Source organism: Lampetra planeri, chromosome 30 (genome assembly GCF_965212315.1).
Source record: "Lampetra planeri chromosome 30, kcLamPlan1.2.h2, whole genome shotgun sequence".
In the NCBI taxonomy this organism is placed as follows: Eukaryota; Metazoa; Chordata; class Hyperoartia; order Petromyzontiformes; family Petromyzontidae; genus Lampetra; species Lampetra planeri.
Genome location: NC_136136.1, coordinates 28,880 through 47,981, shown reverse-complemented (window position 1 = coordinate 47,981; position 19,102 = coordinate 28,880). Strand labels below are relative to the sequence as shown.

General features: G+C 46.6%; 1 protein-coding gene across 8 annotated transcripts in view; it reads left to right on the top strand.

Annotated features, from left to right (window-relative positions):
• The window catches only part of LOC144728751 (signal-induced proliferation-associated 1-like protein 1), a 150,661-nt gene extending 140,373 nt beyond the window's left edge, over positions 1-10,288 (top strand). For 6 of the 8 annotated variants that reach the window (XM_078608367.1, XM_078608362.1, XM_078608360.1 and 3 more), the window contains 4 exons: positions 1,167-1,313; positions 2,805-2,946; positions 8,069-8,192; positions 8,776-10,288. In XM_078608367.1, the coding sequence (XP_078464493.1) occupies positions 1,167-1,313; positions 2,805-2,946; positions 8,069-8,192; positions 8,776-8,919 (557 nt within the window). In that variant the 3' untranslated portion in view covers positions 8,920-10,288. The remainder of the gene's footprint in view (positions 1-1,166; positions 1,314-2,804; positions 2,947-8,068; positions 8,193-8,775) is intronic. The other 2 variants (XM_078608366.1, XM_078608363.1) reach the window with 1 other exon arrangement.
• The last annotated feature ends 8,814 nt before the right edge of the window (positions 10,289-19,102 follow it).

The window sequence follows — 19,102 nt, the reverse complement described above, 5'->3', positions numbered from 1 at the left end:
AGTCTTTGTCATTCATTTTGACTCCATCACTACTACTTTGGCACGATCAGTTGACTGTAATATCCATCTCCGAGTACGTATTTCTCAGTCACTCTCTGCCTTTGCTGTGGTCAATAAGTAAACATGCATAAGCAAGTGTCCGATATTCCTTGCACTTTATATAGTTTGCAACTGCAGATGCCTATAATGTAGGCCACAGCTTAAACAGTGAATCACTTGCTCCATCTTTGAAATACGTAATCGACCAGGCTATGCGTTAATTGTGTGTTGACCGACTCTCTGTGTTGTATTACATAACATTTCGATAGCAATCTTTGAAATACGTAATCGACCAGGCTATGCGTTAATTGTGTGTTGACCGACTCTCTGTGTTGTATTACATAACATTTCGATATTTTGCTAGGTTATTTAATTTAGTGTGTTCTTTCTCCCTCTCTCCTAATGTTCAAGCTTGCGTACTTCACCACGCGTCGCCGTACTCATTGACATGTTAATTTTTTCTCTAACCCCTCCCTCTCTCCGCCCCCGCCCCCCTCTGTCTATTTAAGGCCTCGCCACAGAGACGATCTCCCTCTCTGTGCCTGTGTTACTCTCTCTCTATGTATCTTGGTGATATCTGTCTGCTTATATGTCTGTCTATAGTGTTCTGGTTAGATTTTTGTTGCTATTTCATTTATACCTGATGATGATTGCTTGTGTTGCAATCGAAACGTCGTATGCAATTATTTAATTTATTATTTTATCTTTATACGTGACTTTACCGAAAGAACCAAAGAGTAATTCCTGCAGTCACGAAAGCTCCAAATTAAGACTTTAGCAGGTTGTTGGGGCAAGTGCTATTAGCGAGCACCTACGAAGGCCGGCACGGGACACGAGAAGGTGGTTGGCAAGCACCATGCCTGGCCTACTTTGTCTCGCCAGTGGCGATGTTTACGCAATGCACTAGGTACTCATTTTAGACTGAGTCGATCTAGAGGAGGCCCAGTACCTGTTCAGACAATCGTCACTGATGGTGGCCGTGAGCAGGAATCGAACCCGGGCTCCCGGGTTCGTAGTGCAGTGCGCCAACCACTACACTACCGCTCCCACACACACACATTGCTGTGTGTATTGTTAGACACCTGGTATTGATGCGTGCATGCACGTTGTTGTGATGCTGCTCACAGGAGGGCCGCTACAGGTGTCGGACTCGATGATGTCGCTGCGCAGTGCAGCGGCGCCCCCGCTCAGGGAGGCTGGGCTTCTGCCGCTGCCAGACTCGGCGACGGCGCTCGAGTGGGCCAACCTGGTCAGCGTGGCGCGGCAATACGAAGGTACGGCTCGGCGTAGCGGTGGTGAGGACAGCAACGCTGGCGGTGGTGGTGATGGTCACGGCGGTGGTGGTGATGGTCACGGCGGTGGTGTCGTTAGTGGTGGTTGTCAATCGATCGATGTTTGTTAAACATGGGATGTCCCAATTTAACCAGTTACCCAGCTGGTTCGTGCAAGGGAGATCCGTGGTGCATTAGCACAGAACAAGAACAACACCATCAAAGTGGATCCGAACCTAGGAATAGGCAATAACAGAGCAGAACACGTGAGAGGTGCAGAAAAAAATATAGCTTAAAGAACAACAATTTACAACAATATAAATAGGCATATTGCATCAAAAACACGAATGAGGTAATGAAGGGTCGGAGAGGAGATGTGTGGTGCGCCAGGCAAAGCTGGTGGTGGTGCCGGTGATTGTGGCATTGGTGCTGGTACATGAGTGAGCGAGCGAGCAAGTTAGTGTGTGCAAGTGAGCGAGCACGCGTGAGTGAGCGAACGAGCAGCCTCGCAGCATTTCGTACACTTTTCTGGAAACCCCGTTAAATCCGCCCGTTGCTGCACGCAGTGTGAAGACATCGAGGCTGCAGAGCCGGCGATGTCCCTGCAGCCGTAGCTACTGCTCCTGGCCTCGGGCAACAAATGCATTTTTGGATCAAGCTGCGTGTAATTTTCGATGGCGAGATTGAGGTCACAGCTCCCCGCGTGCCCCGGGAGAGCCTGTGTTTTCTCTCGCGAGCAAAGCGGCGCATTAGGATGCATATAAATGAGAGATGTAAAAAGCCGTCTTTCCGCATCTGTACACACACACCGTGTGTTAATTAGACCAGCTGGAACTGTGGGTCGAGTGTCTGGCTCGCAGTTGCAAGGGCACAAGTTCAAACCCTGGTTGTGGAACGACGCAGCCCCATCGCTCGCCATGCTGCCACTTTGCAGGAGGTCAATGACGGAGTTTGCTTCCGTCATAGGAATGTGGAATTGATGGAGTGTCACCCCACGCCCGCCGAGGGTGGAGACACTTGGAGTGCACAAGTATATGTTACTTGGATGGATGTGGGTGGAGAACTGCTTTCATAGTCATCGTGTAACCATTCGGCCTGCTGACTCCTGTACAATGTGATAAGTTGTCATGAATTCGAGGGTGATGATTATATTCCAAAATCGATTATGTCTCATTTTTACCATCGCATAGTTTTTATCGCTCCAATAGGCTAAATAAATGTAACATCATAAATTATAATAATAATACAATTTGTAATGTGCGCAATGATGCGGACCGTAGATACAATTCTGAGGCGGGGAACCGAGCTCTGTGTCAGACAACCTTATTGTGGGCATCATGACTCGACTGCAATTAATGAATCATTACATTGTTTCTTGCAACGATTCACCGAGTAAATACCAGTTGTCTGGGAGTGGTTGAGACCACGACATCTCACTCAGTGCGCATACGTGCCGTGTGCACGTCCGTCGCGTGTCCGTTCGCCCCACCACAGCCACGCAGGGCGTTATCAGCGGAGTCGGAGCCGGTGGCGGAATCCGACCCCGCGACCTCCCCGTATCGTTTGGACCCAACGACGGCCGGGCCCAGCTCCCGAGAGGCTGGCACCAGTCATCGCCAACCAAATACCCGCCAACGTGAGTTCAGGGCGCCACCCCGACACCGGCATAGTTGGACCAAGGGCCTATCGCGCGCTTTCAAGATGCGCTTCTGCGGCCCTTTGGAATGTTCTTCCTTTCTTTATGAGGAGGCCACTGGAGCTATGCACTCTTAAATAATCTAGATCGAAAATTCAGTTCTTGAGAACTGCTTTTTGTGTTTAGTTTCGATGTCCTTCCCCCGCACATCTGATTAACATATTTGGCTTCATACGGTGCGAAAGAAGTTCGATATACATACAGTGATACCTCGGTTCACGAACTTAATTCGTGAACTGACTCTGGTCGCGAACCGAATTGGTCGTGAACCGATGCACATTTTCCCATAGGGTTCAATGTAAATCCGGTTAATCCGTTCTGACCTTTTTTTTTGGTTTTTGAAGCACAAAAATATGAAACAAATTACAATACACATTAGTACTGAACAGTATAGTAATGTATAAAGAGAGAGCACTAACCTTGCTTGAGATGACTTCAGTAAGCACTCAAACGGGTGAACTGTACAATACAGTAAGTACAGTATTGTACAGTACAGTAGTACAGTACAGTACTGTATGTGCTAAAAAGCACACCAAAAAGCAAAAAGTCACTGAAAGTGTCTTCACAGTACTCACAGTACTTCTTTCTGTGTCTCTTCTTCTCTCCACGATCTTCCTACAGGAAGTCACGACCATGTGACAGCCTGGAATTAGCATAAAAATGGCCGCGGCTCCTGTTCGTGAACCGAAGCGGAGTTCGTGAACCGGAGCATATTTTTATGAAATTTTCTGTTCGTGAACCGAGTTGTTCGTGAACCGAAGCGGAGTTCGTGAACCGGAGCATATTTTTATGAACTTTTCTGTTCGTGAACCGAGTTGTTCGTGAACAGAAGCGTTCGTGAACCGAGGTATCACTGTACAGTGAGGGAAAAAAGTATTTGATCCCCTGCTGATTGTGTACGTTTGCCCACTGACAAAGAAATGATTAGTCTATAATTTTAATGGTAGGTTTATTTGAACAGTGAGAGACAGAATAACAACAAAAAAATCCAGAAAAACGCATGTCAAAAATGTTATAAATTTATTTGCATTTTAGTGAGGGAAATAAGTATTTGACCCCTCTGCAAAACATGACTTAGTACTTAGTGGCAAAACCCTTGTTGGCAATCACAGAGGTCAGACGTTTCTTGTAGTTGGCCACCAGGTTTGCACAAATCTCAGGAGGGATTTTGTCCCACTCTTTGCAGATCTTCTCCAAGTCATTAAGGTTTCGAGGCTGACGTTTGGCAACTCGAACCTTCAGCTCCCTCCACAGATTTTCTATGGGATTAAGGTATGGAGACTGGATAGGCCACTCCAGGACCTTAATGTGCTTCTTCTTGAGCCACCCCTTTGTTGCCTTGGCCGTATTTTTTGGGTCATTGTCATGCTGGAATACCCATTCATGACCCATTTTCAATGGCCTGGCTGAGGGAAGGAGGTTCTCACACAAGATTTGACGGTACATGGCCCCGTCCATCGTCCCTTTGATGCGGTGAAGTTGTCCTGGCCCCTTAGCAGAAAAACACCCCCAAAGCATAATATTTCCACCTCCATGTTTGACGGTGGGGATGGTGTTCTTGGGGTCATAAGCAGCATTCCTCCTCCTCCAAACACGGCGAGTTGAGTTGATGCCAAAGAGCTCCATTTTGGTCTCATCTGACCACAACACTTTCACCCAGTTGTCCTCTGAATGATTCAGATGTTCATTGGCAAACTTCAGACGGGCATGTATATGTGATTTCTTGAGCAGGGGGACCTTGCGGGTGCTGCAGGATTTCAGTCCTTCACGGCGTAGTGTGTTACCAACTGTTTTCTTGGTGACTATGGTCCCAGCTGCCTTGAGATCATTGACAAGATCCTCCCGTGTAGTTCTGGGCTGATTCCTCACCGTTCTCATGATAATTGCAACTCCACGAGGTGAGATCTTGCATGGAGCCCCAGGCCGAGGGAGATTGACAGTTCTTTTGTGTTTCTTCCATTTGCGAATAATCGCACCAACTGTTGTCACCTTCTCACCAAGCTGCTTGGCGATGGTCTTGTAGCCCATTCCAGCCTTGTGTAGGTCTACAATCTTGCCCCTGACATCCTTGGAGAGCTCTTTGGTCTTGGCCATGGTGGAGAGTTTGGAATCTGATTGATTGCTTCTGTGAACAGGCGTCTTTTATACAGGTAACAAGCTGAGATTAGGAGCACTCCCTTTAAGAGTGTGCTCCTAATCTCAGATCGTTACCTGTATAAGAAAAACATGGGAGCCAGAAATCTTTCTTATTGAGAGGGGGTCAAATACTTATTTCCCTCACTAAAATGCAAATCAATTTATAACATTTTTGACATGCGTTTTTCTGGATTTTTTTGTTGTTATTCTGTCTCTCACTGTTCAAATAAACCTACCATTAAAATTATAGACTGATCATTTCTTTGTCAGTGGGCAAACGTACAAAATCAGCAGGGGATCAAATACTTTTTTCTCTTACTGTATATACATACCGTCAGCCATGGCCATGTGAACACTTTTTAATTGGCCAATAACACCTTAATTATATAGAGGACCACAGAGCTTGGGCAATTGTTGGCATAAAGTTTCACTTGCATAGACGCTGTAATTCCCACAATTAATGTAGTTTAAAGTGCGCGACTCGCGCTATGGGAAGCAAGAGGGTGGGTGGGGGAGGGTTGGAGGGCAGCACTCTCAATGCTTAAAATCAGGAATACGACTGCGCCAGAAAGCTGAGCCAGTCGGCATCAAGAACCGGCAACAGCATCAATAAGCAACCCTATATCAAAGTAAGTGAGCTGCTCATCAGCGGTTCCGGAAGAAGCTGCTGCCAGCACGTGCAGCGAAGCATACATGGTGACGAACGTCTAGTACGATCTGAAAACCACATCGGAGAGCTGCACAATCGGGAAGTTTCTAGTTTGACTCCCGATGTGGGGTAGACTCAGCCTGTCATCCCTCCAGCAGTGATAAATGAACAACTGCTTGTGGTGGTCAGTATACAAATAATGGCAAATTTTGAATTAGCTTCAACCGTCTTAAGTCAGATTACCACTGCCCAATGCTCATTCTACCAGGAAAATGCTGCCCTTTTGAATAGGGCTGTACATGTACCGTGAAAGTTTATATTAGAATGTAACTATAGAATGTTGTTGCTGCACTCCCTATGCGGATTGGATAACATGATGGTACACGAGTGGCAGAAGTTCTTCCTTAAGAAAGTTCCAAGGAACGATTATACAATGTTGATGACGCATGTAATGTTTATACGGCTGGTAATTCCTGAGAGAGACGGTGGAATTATCTCCGTCTCTTGCCATTGTCATTCTCTGCAGAACACGGTGCTCTAAGTAATGCATTGCGCATCGTGGGTTTTGTGAGTGGTGCCTCCTGTTCGCTTCTTTAAGTAAACCTTACGACAAGGACTCTTAAATCGTGGAGGAATTCACATCTTAGCTCAAGAGAAATGGTACATTGCCCCAAACTCTTTGTTTAATTGACAAAGCTTTTGCAGGTGCGGTCAGTCAAATCCCTCACGCACGCAGTGTGCATGCGGTTGAACTTCCCATTCAGGAGCCGACCAGATGGCCCATGGGGTTAATGCTAAATCACAGCACTGTCCTTGGCCCCCTGAAAGTCAAGGTTAGACTCTTGAGTTTCAGCCACAATTATTTAAACCAGTTCTTGAAGTGGTGACGATGGCGAAGATGTGCTCCAGATCCACTTGTTGTGCTACCGTGTAGCAATTAGAGGCGGTATAGCAAGTAGTGTCTGACATTGTCGGTGTCAGTTTTGAGTTTTATTACCTTGTACATGTGGGTTTTCTCCAAGCGCTCGTTTCACTCCACAGAGAGAGACATAGCAGGAATTGGCAAAACTTCTAAAAGCTGCGACTGTCTTGGAAACGAGTCTCGCAGTCTGCCTGATACTCTGAAGAGTAAACATTTCAACTGATATTACCATGATGGTTATTTGCATATTTCACGCTTCTGCTGTTGCTTTGCTCCATTGAAATAATGCAAAAAGTTGCAGCACGTTACCGCATCGGTTTTTACAGCAGAGCTGTGGGGCATGGGGAAGCAATTAATTATGAAAGCGCGATCGGAAATGCAGCGCTGCCGAGGCATGTAAATTGGAAAGATATCCCACTCGCCCCCAAGGCCTGAAAACTCACAAAGTAATCAGATCTTTCAAATTGGGCCAACACTGCTTTTCCGATGAATTATTCTGTTCCATGCTCAAAATGTCGAGCGAGTGTGTGGGGCAATGCTCAATTCTGCCATGCAAGTCAAGGACGGTTGTATCCACAGGGCTTAGATAACCAAACTAAACTTTTAACTATTTTTTATTTTACCAGGTAAGGCCCACTGAGCTCTATATAGCTCTTTTTACAAATAATAGTGCAATGAAGTGGCTTATCACGTGAAAATATATCGCAGCCAAATAATCTAAACGCATGTTGATTCTAAATGTGGAGGAAAAAACTAGAGGACCCGGAGAAAAATCCACGCAACCATGGGGAGAACATGCAAACTCCAAATAATCAGGTATCAGGGTTGTGGTCGATCCCACAACCTCCTGTATACCAGGTAAGGTAGTTAACGTCTCGCCATCGTGGCACCTCAACCAGTCTTGGCAGGGCCATCCATAGCGGGGTGCGGGGCCTGGGGCAAATCCCACCGTGTGGACCCCCCCCCCCCCCCCCGACGCCTTCAAACTAAACCAGAAGTATTACATCTGACACTGTGATATTGAAGTGTGGGCCCCCCAAAACGTGGGGCCCGGGGCGGTCGCCCCGATTTGCTGTACCCTCGGGATGGCTCTAAGTGTTGGCTTCCCACAGGTGTATCACTTATTCTTATACACCACTGAGAGATGATGGACGGAGTAAAACCCTGACTGGGATGTGAACTCGTGGGCTTTTGATTGCGAGTCGAGCCATCTGCCCACAGCACCGGGTGTGGGCAGATTGCTTGCACACTACTTCTCCCCCTTGACCACTGTGCCAGCCCTAAATGGTGCTCGTTAACAGTACTTGCCCCAACATTCTGTATGCCTATAGGGAGATCTTTATCTTTTGTCTTAGTTTGCTTGCGTTCTACAGGAGTCGCTTCGCATCCCCGGAATCGGATATTTCGCCGGGCGCCCTGGCCGGAAAGGTGGACCACCTGGAGGTGATGCTACAGCGTCTTCAAGACGACCTGAAAAAGGTGAGGGAGGTTTTTAGATCTGCGGAATCACGACGCGCAGTCTAGGTGGAGACAACGCCAGAAATGTGTGCATTGGTCGAATATCTAAAAGATTACGGATCGAGACGGAGTAAAGTAGTGATGCCCGCTAAAGAAATAAATGTGGTAAAAACAGTTTGGGTCTATCGCCGTTAATGAGGAACATATTATGGAATAGGATCAAAGGCAAAGTCGAAGCATTTGTTTGCCAGGCCATGATCTGCTGATGAGGTGGGATTCATGGAGGTAAAGATTCATGGAGGCAAAGCCTCCATGAATCTAAGAAGGTACCCCAATGCTTGTTTGGTCAGGGAGACACCGACTCTTTCCACTTTTAACACTTCAAACTCTTGATATAATATACAATGTTGAAAACATATTATAGCATTTAGCTTACTTCTGCGTGTAACTTTAATGTAATTTTCTTGAAGTGATTTTTTTATATTATCCATAAAGCTATGAGAGAATTGATCAATGGATTTGTATAAGTAAAAAAAAGACTTTGTGCAAAAGGGGTTTCGTGTGTTGCCGTGTGCTGGGTCCCGTTATCCCCTCCACCCAACAGGAGAAGGAATTCAAGACGGTGCTGCAGAGCGAGGTGCACTACCTGCGCCGGGACAACCAGCGGCTCCAGGAGGAATCGCAGGTCGCTGCACAGCAGATGCGAAAATTCACAGAGTGGTTCTACAACACCATCGACAGGAAGTGATGTCATGTCTGTTGCAACGGAAGGGGACTTCGTTCCAAAGAAACAGGAAGTTATTTCACAGCCCCCCGGTCGTTTAAAAAAAGGCAACGGAAAGTTACGGCTTTGCAAAGACATTGTGGAATGAGTGACAGTGGCGAGTATGGAATAAATATCTGGCGGCGATACAGGAAGTGTGACGATGTAAGACAGGAAGTAACATCATCATCATCATCTGCTGGAAACAGGAAGTGCAATGCGGGTGAGACTAGCAGCGGCAGACTGACACAATTCGAATGATTAAACTTTAAAGGACCAGATGATTGCCTATATTAATGACTTACAAAACAGTGCTACGTACTTAATCAAATAGCATGGTCGCACAAAACGGTCTTCAGTAGAAAATACAGATTCTCAGCCGTTGTAAAGTCAACCGCTTGTGATTCGAAGATAACGGAGGTTAGTGGAGACTAAAACAGCAGCAAGTGACATCATTGCGAAACCAAATCTCCAATTTTCAGAAACCCGATGGCATGAGGGGAGCTTGGCTATTACGAGCCAGGATATGTTATTGTCAAGCAATGGAGAAACTGGAATGAAAATGCATGATTGAGCCAATGCTTAATATCATCTCACAGCACCCCATTTTTCCGATTATTGATCTTCAAGTGGCGCACAAGATTTAAAAACCCCATTGCACCGTTGTGATAATGGTGGTGAAGAATCATTCACAAATAAATATGAGAAGTTGACTGACCGTCTTGTGGGTTACATCGGAAGAAGCCTCGGAGTTAAAATCTAATTCTTGACTCAACATCTTCAGATGCTGATTGAAGTAACGGGAAATCAAGAGGTTTTGAATGATCAGAACATGAGAATTCAGTTGAAAGTAGCACTGTGTTTATGTGGACAATGGAATTGCAGGTGTGCACACGTGTAAATTTCATATGAGGGCAGCATCATTAACCTATAAATTGACCAAATGAGGCAATGGTGGCCGGATTTTGTAAGATGCTTCAGAACGTTACCTCTAGGATCTGTATTATAGCTCTGTTGAGTATGTGATTCTATGAATTTGAGATTGAATTAGTCTTTGGCAAAACATTTTCATTTACTGTAATTTGTAAATACTGTACTGTCCTTATGTCTTCTTTTGGTTTAAAACCAAATATGTATTGGTGTGCATTTTTTTCCATCAGGGTTAGGTTATGAATGAAAAACGATCTGTTTGACTTTTTTTAATTCAATCATTTGTTTCATGTAAGTTCGTTTATTGATGTGTAAAGTATCATTTAAAATATATATAAATTCAATATTGTAATGTTAATTTTTGGCAGCTCGTATATACCATCTAGTTATCAATAAAAAGAGTAAAATTTCTGCTCTGTGAAAAGTCAACAGCGATTGTAATTTGGAGAGAATGTGACCCTACCATAAGAATGTGGAATTTCCAACACTGTCTCATGGCCACCAATAAATGCGCACCACCCATTGCCCAGAGCATTGGGGCACTAGTTCCGTATTATCCAGATAACAAGCATTCCCCCCCCCCCCCCCCCCCCCATATTTTAAAGCCAAAGATAGGGGTGCATGTTACGATCTGGGAAATACGGAGCTTATTCGTGAGTGCAAGGGTCTGCATCCAAAATAAGAAGAGCCATTTTTTTCGAATTCGGTAAGAGAATCAATATTTTAAGAGCTACATTGTATCTGAATACGAGACGGCGTAGTCCTTAATAAATGACATCACGAAGCGCCCGTTAAAGAGCCGCATGTAGCTTTAGAGCCGCAGGTTGCCGACCCCCTGCGTCTGCTGCATTTGCTGCAGTTGTGGACCCCCGTTATGCCTTGCTGAAAGAAACCCCCATTGGTTACATTTCTGATTCGATCGATGCACTTAACTTCTCTATCAAACAGACATTCTCATAAGTTTGCTGACAAGACTTGTTTTAATACACTACACTGTGTATTTTTTAAAATGGCACAATTTCCCTCAATCATAAAGTACAAATATAAGTACAGTAAATACAAAAACTACAGCTTTTACATAATTCCAATTGACTTATATTTACAAATCAAAGTTTTCTATTTACCACATGCCACATTTTCTCATAGGTTAATATAATTTTGCGAAATGTTAATAGACAGGAAGCAGAACAATACTTTAATCCATGTCCAAACAATTGAAGAGAAGCACTTCTTTATCCGTCAACCCACAGCGACACGACACTCGTTCCAAAACCAACCCCAAACACGCGTCTCACAGCTCTTTTTAACCCCTCCATCTCCGCCCTCGTTCCCAATACACATCCTCGTCTCGCACGCCTGGTCTGGGTGACGTCAGTGCCCTTTAACCCTTGACCCCTGTCTTGTGTATTCCTGTGCGTGTGATTGGTGCGTGTTATATTGAGTGCGGAGATTTCATATCTGCGTGGTGCGTGTGCGTGAGGGTGGCTCGCAGATCCCTTCCACAATGATTGTGTAACTTCTGACAACAAATGTAGATCGTGTGCCATTCATAGCACACGTTGCAAAAAAAATCTTCTTATATATAAAAGTCTCCGCGCGCTCGAGCTTGCGGAGGATTTGGCTCTCGGACGTTGGGGTTTAAGACTGAAATAACTTGCCAGCCGGCACGCCCTAAGCCCCGCGGTGGGAATAGGCTATTCCGTTTTCACGTCCGTAAGTCGTTTAATTAACAAATTAGTGGCATTCTTATTTTAATTATTTACTTATTGCGCGACATCGACCGTACCAACTCACGACAATTGCCTGGGGGGGGGCGGACCCTGCCAAGTGATGCGCGTTGCCTCCAGCTCACGGGGGACATTTATTTTACGCGTTTAACATGGAATAGATATACACATCACGCTGCCGATTTCTCTTCACAATGTGATGTCCTCTCCCCCCCCCCATCCCAATGCGTGCAGTTACTGATATAAAGTCCTTAGATATTAATTTATTATTATTTAAGCACTTACATAGTATTATTCTGCCTCGGGCGGGGGGATGGTGGGGGGGTAGCGGCCCAGCCAGCAGCCTGGCAATGTCTCACCTCCTGCGGCTTGCCAATCTAGGCGAGGCCGCGGACTCTGCACGGGACGAGGCGTCACCACGCCAATGTAAAATACAATTTTATTGCATCTTTCGCTAACAACTCAGGTTTATTGTTTACTATTATTAAACAAATAAGTTTACAAATATTACAATGATAATGTTTGTGTGCACATAACTCTTCTTCATTACAATTGTAGTGGTGTTAACTACTCGCTGTTCGCAAACTGTGACAGCAGATCGTAAACAAGGTTTTCCCGCTCAATCAAACGGTCAGGGTCAAATGGGGTGAGGTAGGATCCAAACCCAGATTGGGAAGGACCAATCAGAGGGTCTCACAAGGTGGCCGGGGATTGGACAACCCGGCCACGAACAGGTATAAAAGCCAGAGCGCTGAGAGCTCTGGAGGGGTTCTGCTACACGAAGACCCAAGTCGGCCGAAGACGTCTAGGACCCTGGACCAAGCCCTCCAGCCCTTATCAGGGCTCGGGCTCAGAGTAACCAGTGGTCGGGGAGAGATCCCCTAGGTCCAGCCAGAGGATGCTGGGAGAGCAGGGAGATTAGATAGCTTGCAGGGTCCGGAGGCTTGTACCTTCTGAGGGAAACGGGTGAGGGGACCATATACCCCTTAGTGTGATAGGGACTATGTTATTAAGATAATAAACGGTGTGTGCCATAAAAGACGTTTAGAAGTCCGTCCTTACAACACTACACTATTATGAAACTAATAAGTTGCCTAATACTGTCTTACTATTATAATGTTCATGTGCAGAAACTACATGCGTGTGCCTAAAGTCGATGTCTTGTGTGTGAGTCCATGTGTTTGTGTGCGTGTAAGTCGATGGGTTTCTATGTGTGTGGGTCCATGTCTGTGTAAGTCCATGTGTGTGTCTGTCTTTTTCAAACGGACAACGCCCCGTGTGTGTGTGTACGTACAAGTGTTTGTGTGTGTGTGTCAGTCCATTTGTGTGCGTATCAGTCGCAGTGTGTGTGTTAGTCCACATGTGTGTGTAAGTCCATACGTGTGTGTTTCACTCGATGTGTGTGTGTGTAAGTCAATGCGTGTGTGTGAGTCAATGTGTGTGCATGGCTCCATCTGAGTGTGTAAGTCAATGTGCGTTTGTGTGTCTATGTGTGTCAGTCGATGTGTATGTGTGTACGTCGATGTGTATGTGTGTGTCAGTCCATACGTGTGTGTAAGTCCATACATGTGTGTCTCACTCGATGTGTGTGTGTAAGTCAATGCGTGTGTGTGAGTCGATGTGTGTTAATTCATGTGTCTGTATCTAAAGTAGATGTCTGTGTGTCACAGTCCATATGTGTATATGTGTGTAGAGCAATGTGTGTGCAAGTCTATGTATGTGTGTGTAAGTCCATGTGTGTGTGTCTTAGTCGATATGGGTGTAAGTACACGTGTTTACGTCAATGTGTGTGTGAGTCCATGTATGTCTGTGTGTGAGTCGGTGTGTGTGAATCGCTGTATGTGTGTACGTCGATATGTGTGTGTAACTCCATGTGTGTGTATCTAAAGTGCATGTCTATGTGTGTGTGAGTCCATATGTGTGTGTGTGTGTGTCAGTCCATGGGCGTCTGTGTTAGGTGCTTTGTGTGCATGGCTCCATGTCAGTCAGTGTAAGTCCATTTCTTTGCGTGTCTGTAGGTCCATGTGTGCGTGTGAGTGAATGTATGTGCTTTATTGACCTGCTCAAGGCCTATGATACTATCAGTAGGCCTGGCCTCTGGGTTGTTCTTCATGCTTTCGGAGTCCCTCAAACTTAGCTCACGATCCTTAAGAACCTTCATGATGGTGAGCGGCCCCGCGTCAAACTACGTGGCCGTCAGTCAGAGCCATTCCCTCTACACCTTGGCCATGACCACTTTCCAGAATCCTCGGGAAGGATCTGGATGCTAACCACGTGACCACCCTTAGCCCCTACTTGGGCCCCTTTTAGACTTAACTGGTCACGTGTCCTCTCGAGTCAACCAGAGTGCCATATCCTTTTAGTAACCTCATTCCTACGGCCGGCACTCCCACACCCTGTTCTGTAGGGCTGGCACTGCACACCAAGCATGGTGCCATCTAGCGCTATCAATCAGCGCTCACCGGTCCCCTATAGGGCCGGTACTACACCCACACCAGTGTGGTGTCCGCTATGTCGTTACACCACACGCCGTGCCTCTCTCGGGCCGGCACTGCACAGTGACATCCCGCGATTTCACTGCAATATAATGAAGTAAGATTTTATTAGTATACATTTGTAGTGGTGATACGCGCTGGGGTAGGGATCGTGTGCCAGCGCGTAGTGATTGGCTGTGTGTGTTGGTGACGCGCGCTGACGGTGAAGGATCAGGGGTCAGCGCGGGGTCGGGGGTTATGAGGCAGTGATTGGTTGGGTATCAGTGACGCGCGCTGACAGCGATGGGATCCTGGGGCAAGCGCGCGGGGATTGGTCAACTAAGGGGGATGCTCACGTCGAGGTCCGCATACGCTCCGTCTCCCATGAGCGGGGGCTATATAAGGTGGTGCGCATAGGCGCACGGGGAGCGAGTGACCAGCGAAGACTGAAGACGGAGGAGGAAGAGATAGGGCCCTGCGGTACCTAGTCCCGCTGTCCTGTAGGGGCCGGGGCTCTGTGTGACCCAGAGGCGGAACCCTGGGACCCGGGGCCGAGCGTCCGTGAGAGGGCCGGCCCTTGGGACTCAGAGGTTGTGGCCCACGCCCAAGCTGGGGTGGGCCTGTAGACTCCACGGACGTTACGGGGCGGAGTGCAGTGTGAGCATGCAGTGTGAGCCATAGTAACTACACGTGTCAAGTGAAGTGTGTGTAGTCAGAGGCATAGTAACTACACGTGTCAAGTGAAGTGTGTGTAGTCAGAGGCATAGTAACTACACGTGTCAAGTGAAGTGTGTGTAGTCAGAGGAATAGTGACCACACGTGTCAAGTGAAGTGTGTGTAGTCAGAGGAATAGTGACCACACGTTGTATCGTGACAAGTCAAGGTTTAATAAAAAGTGTTCTACCCGTCAAGTGGTTTCCTGCCGTCATTCCAATACTTCACATTTGACCAAGGGGAAAAAAAATTGCGTGTTTTCGTAAACCAATAGTTTGTCAGTTAAAAGCGTTGCAAGGATAGGCATGCGCAGACAGAGAGACAGACAGAGAGACATACAGACGGACAGACTTACTTTTATAGGTAAGATGACCGAATGACATCGCCTATCCAGTGAAGCCCTGGCTACAGAATAAATTTGTCAGTCATATGGGCATGCCGAGTTTGTCTGATTGAGTGTCAGATGAGTGTGTGGTGAGAGGTGAGAATCAGGTGAGTGGGCGAGTGGTTTTCATCTAGTGAGTGTAAGTAGCATGGTGAATGCCACCTGACACCAGATTTGTCATCTGAGTGCGTTGCAGGTGGTTCTTGGGTGCCGAGTGTTTGGTGATCGATGGGTGAGACCGAGCCATTTGGCGAGTGAGTAATTTTACACACTGGAGGATAGGCTTCCCTTTAGTTGTATCCAAACCATTAGAAACTGGATCTACATACCCAATATTACCCTAAATAATGTCACTGGCTCTGGGTTATAAACTTGTAAAAAATAATAACTGATGGAGTGTTCTTCATAACCATCAACAGCCATGATCGATCAATCGTGGGTGTTGATGGTTTTTATTTAACAAAGGGTTAGGTAGGGTTCGGGGTTCGGGTTAGGGTTAGGGGTTACAGTTTAGGGTTAGGGTTTTAGGGTTAGGGTTAGGGGGTTAGGGTTTTAGGGTTAGGGTTTTAGGATTTTAGGGTTATGGTTTTACGGTTAGGGTTTTAGATTTAGGGTTAGGGTTTTAGAGTTAGGGTGTTAGGGCTTTAGGGTTAGGGTTTTAGGGTTAGAGTTTTAGGGTTAGGGTTTTAGGGTTAGGGTTTTAGGGTTAGGGTTAGAGTTTTAGGGTTAGGGTTTTAGGGTTAGGGTTTTAGGTTTAGGGTTTTAGGGTTAGGGTGTTAGGGTTAGGGTGTTAGGGTTAGGGTTTTAGGGTTAGGGTTTTAGAGTTAGGGTTTTAGGGTTAGGGTTTTAGGGTTAGGGTGTTACGGCTTTAGGGTTAGGGTTTTAGGGTTAGAGTTTTAGGGTTAGGGTTTTAGGGTTAGGGTTTCAGGGTTAGGGTTAGAGTTTTAGGGTTAGGGTTTTAGGGTTAGGGTTTTAGGGTTAGGTTTAGGGTTTTAGGGTGTTAGGGTTAGGGTGTTAGGGTTTAAGGGTTAGGGTTTTAGGGTTAGGGTTTTAGGGTTAGGGTTAAGGGGTAGGGGTTAGGGTAGGGGTTAGGATTAGGGGTTAGATTTAGGGATTATGATTAGGGATTAGGGTTAGGGTTATTAGGGTTATGGTTATTAGGGTTAGGGTTATTAGGATTAGGGTTATCAGGGTTATTGGGGTTAGGGGTTAGGGTTAGGGGTTGGGGTTTGGGGTTGGGTTTTAGGCTTAGGGGTTAGAGTTAGGGTTAGGGATTAAGGTTAAGGGTTAGGGTTATTAGGGTTAGGGTTATTAGAGTTAGGGGTTGGGGTTAGGGTTTGGGGGTTGAGGTTTAGGGTTTTAGGGGTTAGGGGTTAGAGTTAGGGGTTGGGATTAGGGTTAGGGTTAGTGGTTAGGGTTAAGGATTAGGGTTTAGGGGTTGGGGTGATGGTTTAGGGTTGTTAGGGTTAGGGGTTAGGGTTTTAGGGTGTTAGGGGTTAGGGTTGGGGTTAGGGTTTTAGGGTTAGGGTTTTAGGGTTAGGGTTTCAGGGTAGATTTTAGGGTTCGTTTTAGGGTTAGGGGTTTAGGGTTAGGGTTTTAGGGTTAAGGTTTCAGGTTAGGGTTTTAGGGTTAGGGTTTTAGGGTTCGGGTTAGGGTTTTAGGGTTCATTTTAGGGTTCGTTTTAGGGTTAGGGGTTTAGGGTTAGGGTGTTAGGGTGTTAGGGTTTTTAGGGTTATGGTTTTTAGGGTTAGGGTTTTAGGGTTAGGGTTTTAGGGTTAGGGTTTTAGGGTTAGGGTTTTAGGGTTAGAGTTTTAGGGTTTCAGGGTTAGGGTTTTAGGGTTAGGGTTTTAGGGTTAGGGTGTTAGGGTTAGGGTGATAGGGTTAGGGTTTTAGGGTTAGGGGTTGGGGTTAAGGGTTAGGGTTGGGGTTGGGATTAGGGGTTAGGGATTAGGGATTATGGTTAGGGATTAGGGTTAAGGGTTAGGGTTATTAGGGTTATGGTTATTAGGGTTAGGGTTTTTAGGGTTAGGGTTATTAGGGTTAGGGTTATTAGGGTTGGGGGTTGGGGTTTAGGATTTTAGGGGTTGGGGGTTAGAGTTAGGGATTAGGGGTTAAGGATTAGGGGTTAGGCTTCAGGGTTAGGGTTAGAGGGTTAGGGTTAGGGGTTAGGGTTAGGGGTTAGGGTTGTTAGGGTTAGGGGTTAGGGTTAGGGTTTAGGGTTTTCATGGTTAGGGTTAGGGGTTTGGGGTTTGGGGTTAAGGGTTAGGGTTAGAGCAGACGTGGACAAAGTACGGCCCGCGGGCCGTATACAGCCCGTTGGGCTTTTTAATCCGGCCTGCCAAACTTGTCCAAATATTATTATTACATTAAATTTTACCTTCCTCCTGTAATGCCCCCATTTCCCCATTAGATGGCGCACTTTGTGTAATTGAACAAAACAAAACAAACTTAACTCCGAGTTCTCTCCGAATTTCACGAGTCCGTTCTAGACCCCACAGTTTTTTTTAAGAGTTTTAAGCACAGAAAACATAATTAAAGTTTGAAAAATCATTAATTATACAAACTTTTCAATAATTTCCTTCTTCACTTCGATTTAAATTTTCTTTAACAAGTTCTTCTCACCAACATTATCACTCATTACCACTTTCTCTGAAGGCAAGTTTGTAAAAGAATACATGGTACAGACAGCAGACATCTTGTGTCCGGAGATCAAAAGCAAATTTGAAAAAGTCAGTTTATCACGCAGGACTGTGACTCGCCGTGTGGAACTGATTGATAAAAATATAGCCAGTCAATTAAACAAAAAGTCTGATTCTTTTGAATTATATTCACTAGCACTGGATGAAAGTATGGACGTAAAATACACTGCTCATCTCCTCATTTTTATCCGAGGCATTGACGACAGTTTTGCGATAACAGAGGAGTTTTTGACCATGGAGTCCCTGAAAGGAATGTGGTGCCACAGCGACGGGGCCGCTCGGCCGAGCCAGGGAGCCGCCCGGCTTCCACCGCCGCACTGCCCCCCATCACCCCCCCCACATAAACACGCACCCGCACCCACGTAGGGCCTCGTGGTCGGGTCACCTACCCTGAGTTTTCACCCGAGGGCCCCCTAGGGGGGTTACCCCACGGTTTCTCAGGGCCAGGGAATTGGACAGGACCCTTCCCAGGCCAAGTAACACTGCGGCGCCGTGGGCGGATTTGAGATCGCACGACCACGGCGAGCTCAGAGAGCCCCGCAGTTAGAAACGCATACAAACACAAACACGGGTCAGCAAGGCAGATAGCTGGGATCAGGAACCGGGACGACTGATTGGTCGAAAGTTCAAAGGCCGGCGGGATCGCAAAAGAGCGGGAAATCCTAGGCTCAGGATTGGTCGAGAGACCAAGGCGGTCGGGACGGGGGCGCCTAGCCTTTGATGTGAATAGTTTAAAAGAAAACGCAGGGGCAGTAGGGAACTCTCTTCTTCTGGAGTTTGGACACGGGGTCAGCGACGAAGGAGTCATCGGGCGAGCCGCTAGATTGTCTGCAGGACGATCTGAGCGCCGCAAGGTCACCAAGGACTACAGACGGTATCGTGTTGCGCGCCTTACAACACCTCAGAGCGGAGAGTAGGGTCCGTAGGAGAGGGTTAGTTCGGGGTAAGGACGAGTGGGAAAGCGGTTTAGCAGAGAGCTCAGCATAGAAGAGGGCTACACGGCACCAGAGTGTGGGTTAGAAGCGCCTTGCGGGCCCGCACACACACACGGGTGGCTCGGTTGGTTAGCAAGGGCTAATAAAATCTCGAGCGTAGTAACAAAACCGTGTTGTTGGGTGTTTTTGGAACGTGGTATTAGCGTGCACTGCATTCGCGAGTGTGTGGTCGATGTATGCATAAAGGCCGTGGTCTCTGTCCGATTGTGCGGGTACGGAGGTGTGTGCGTTAACGCCCGGGGAG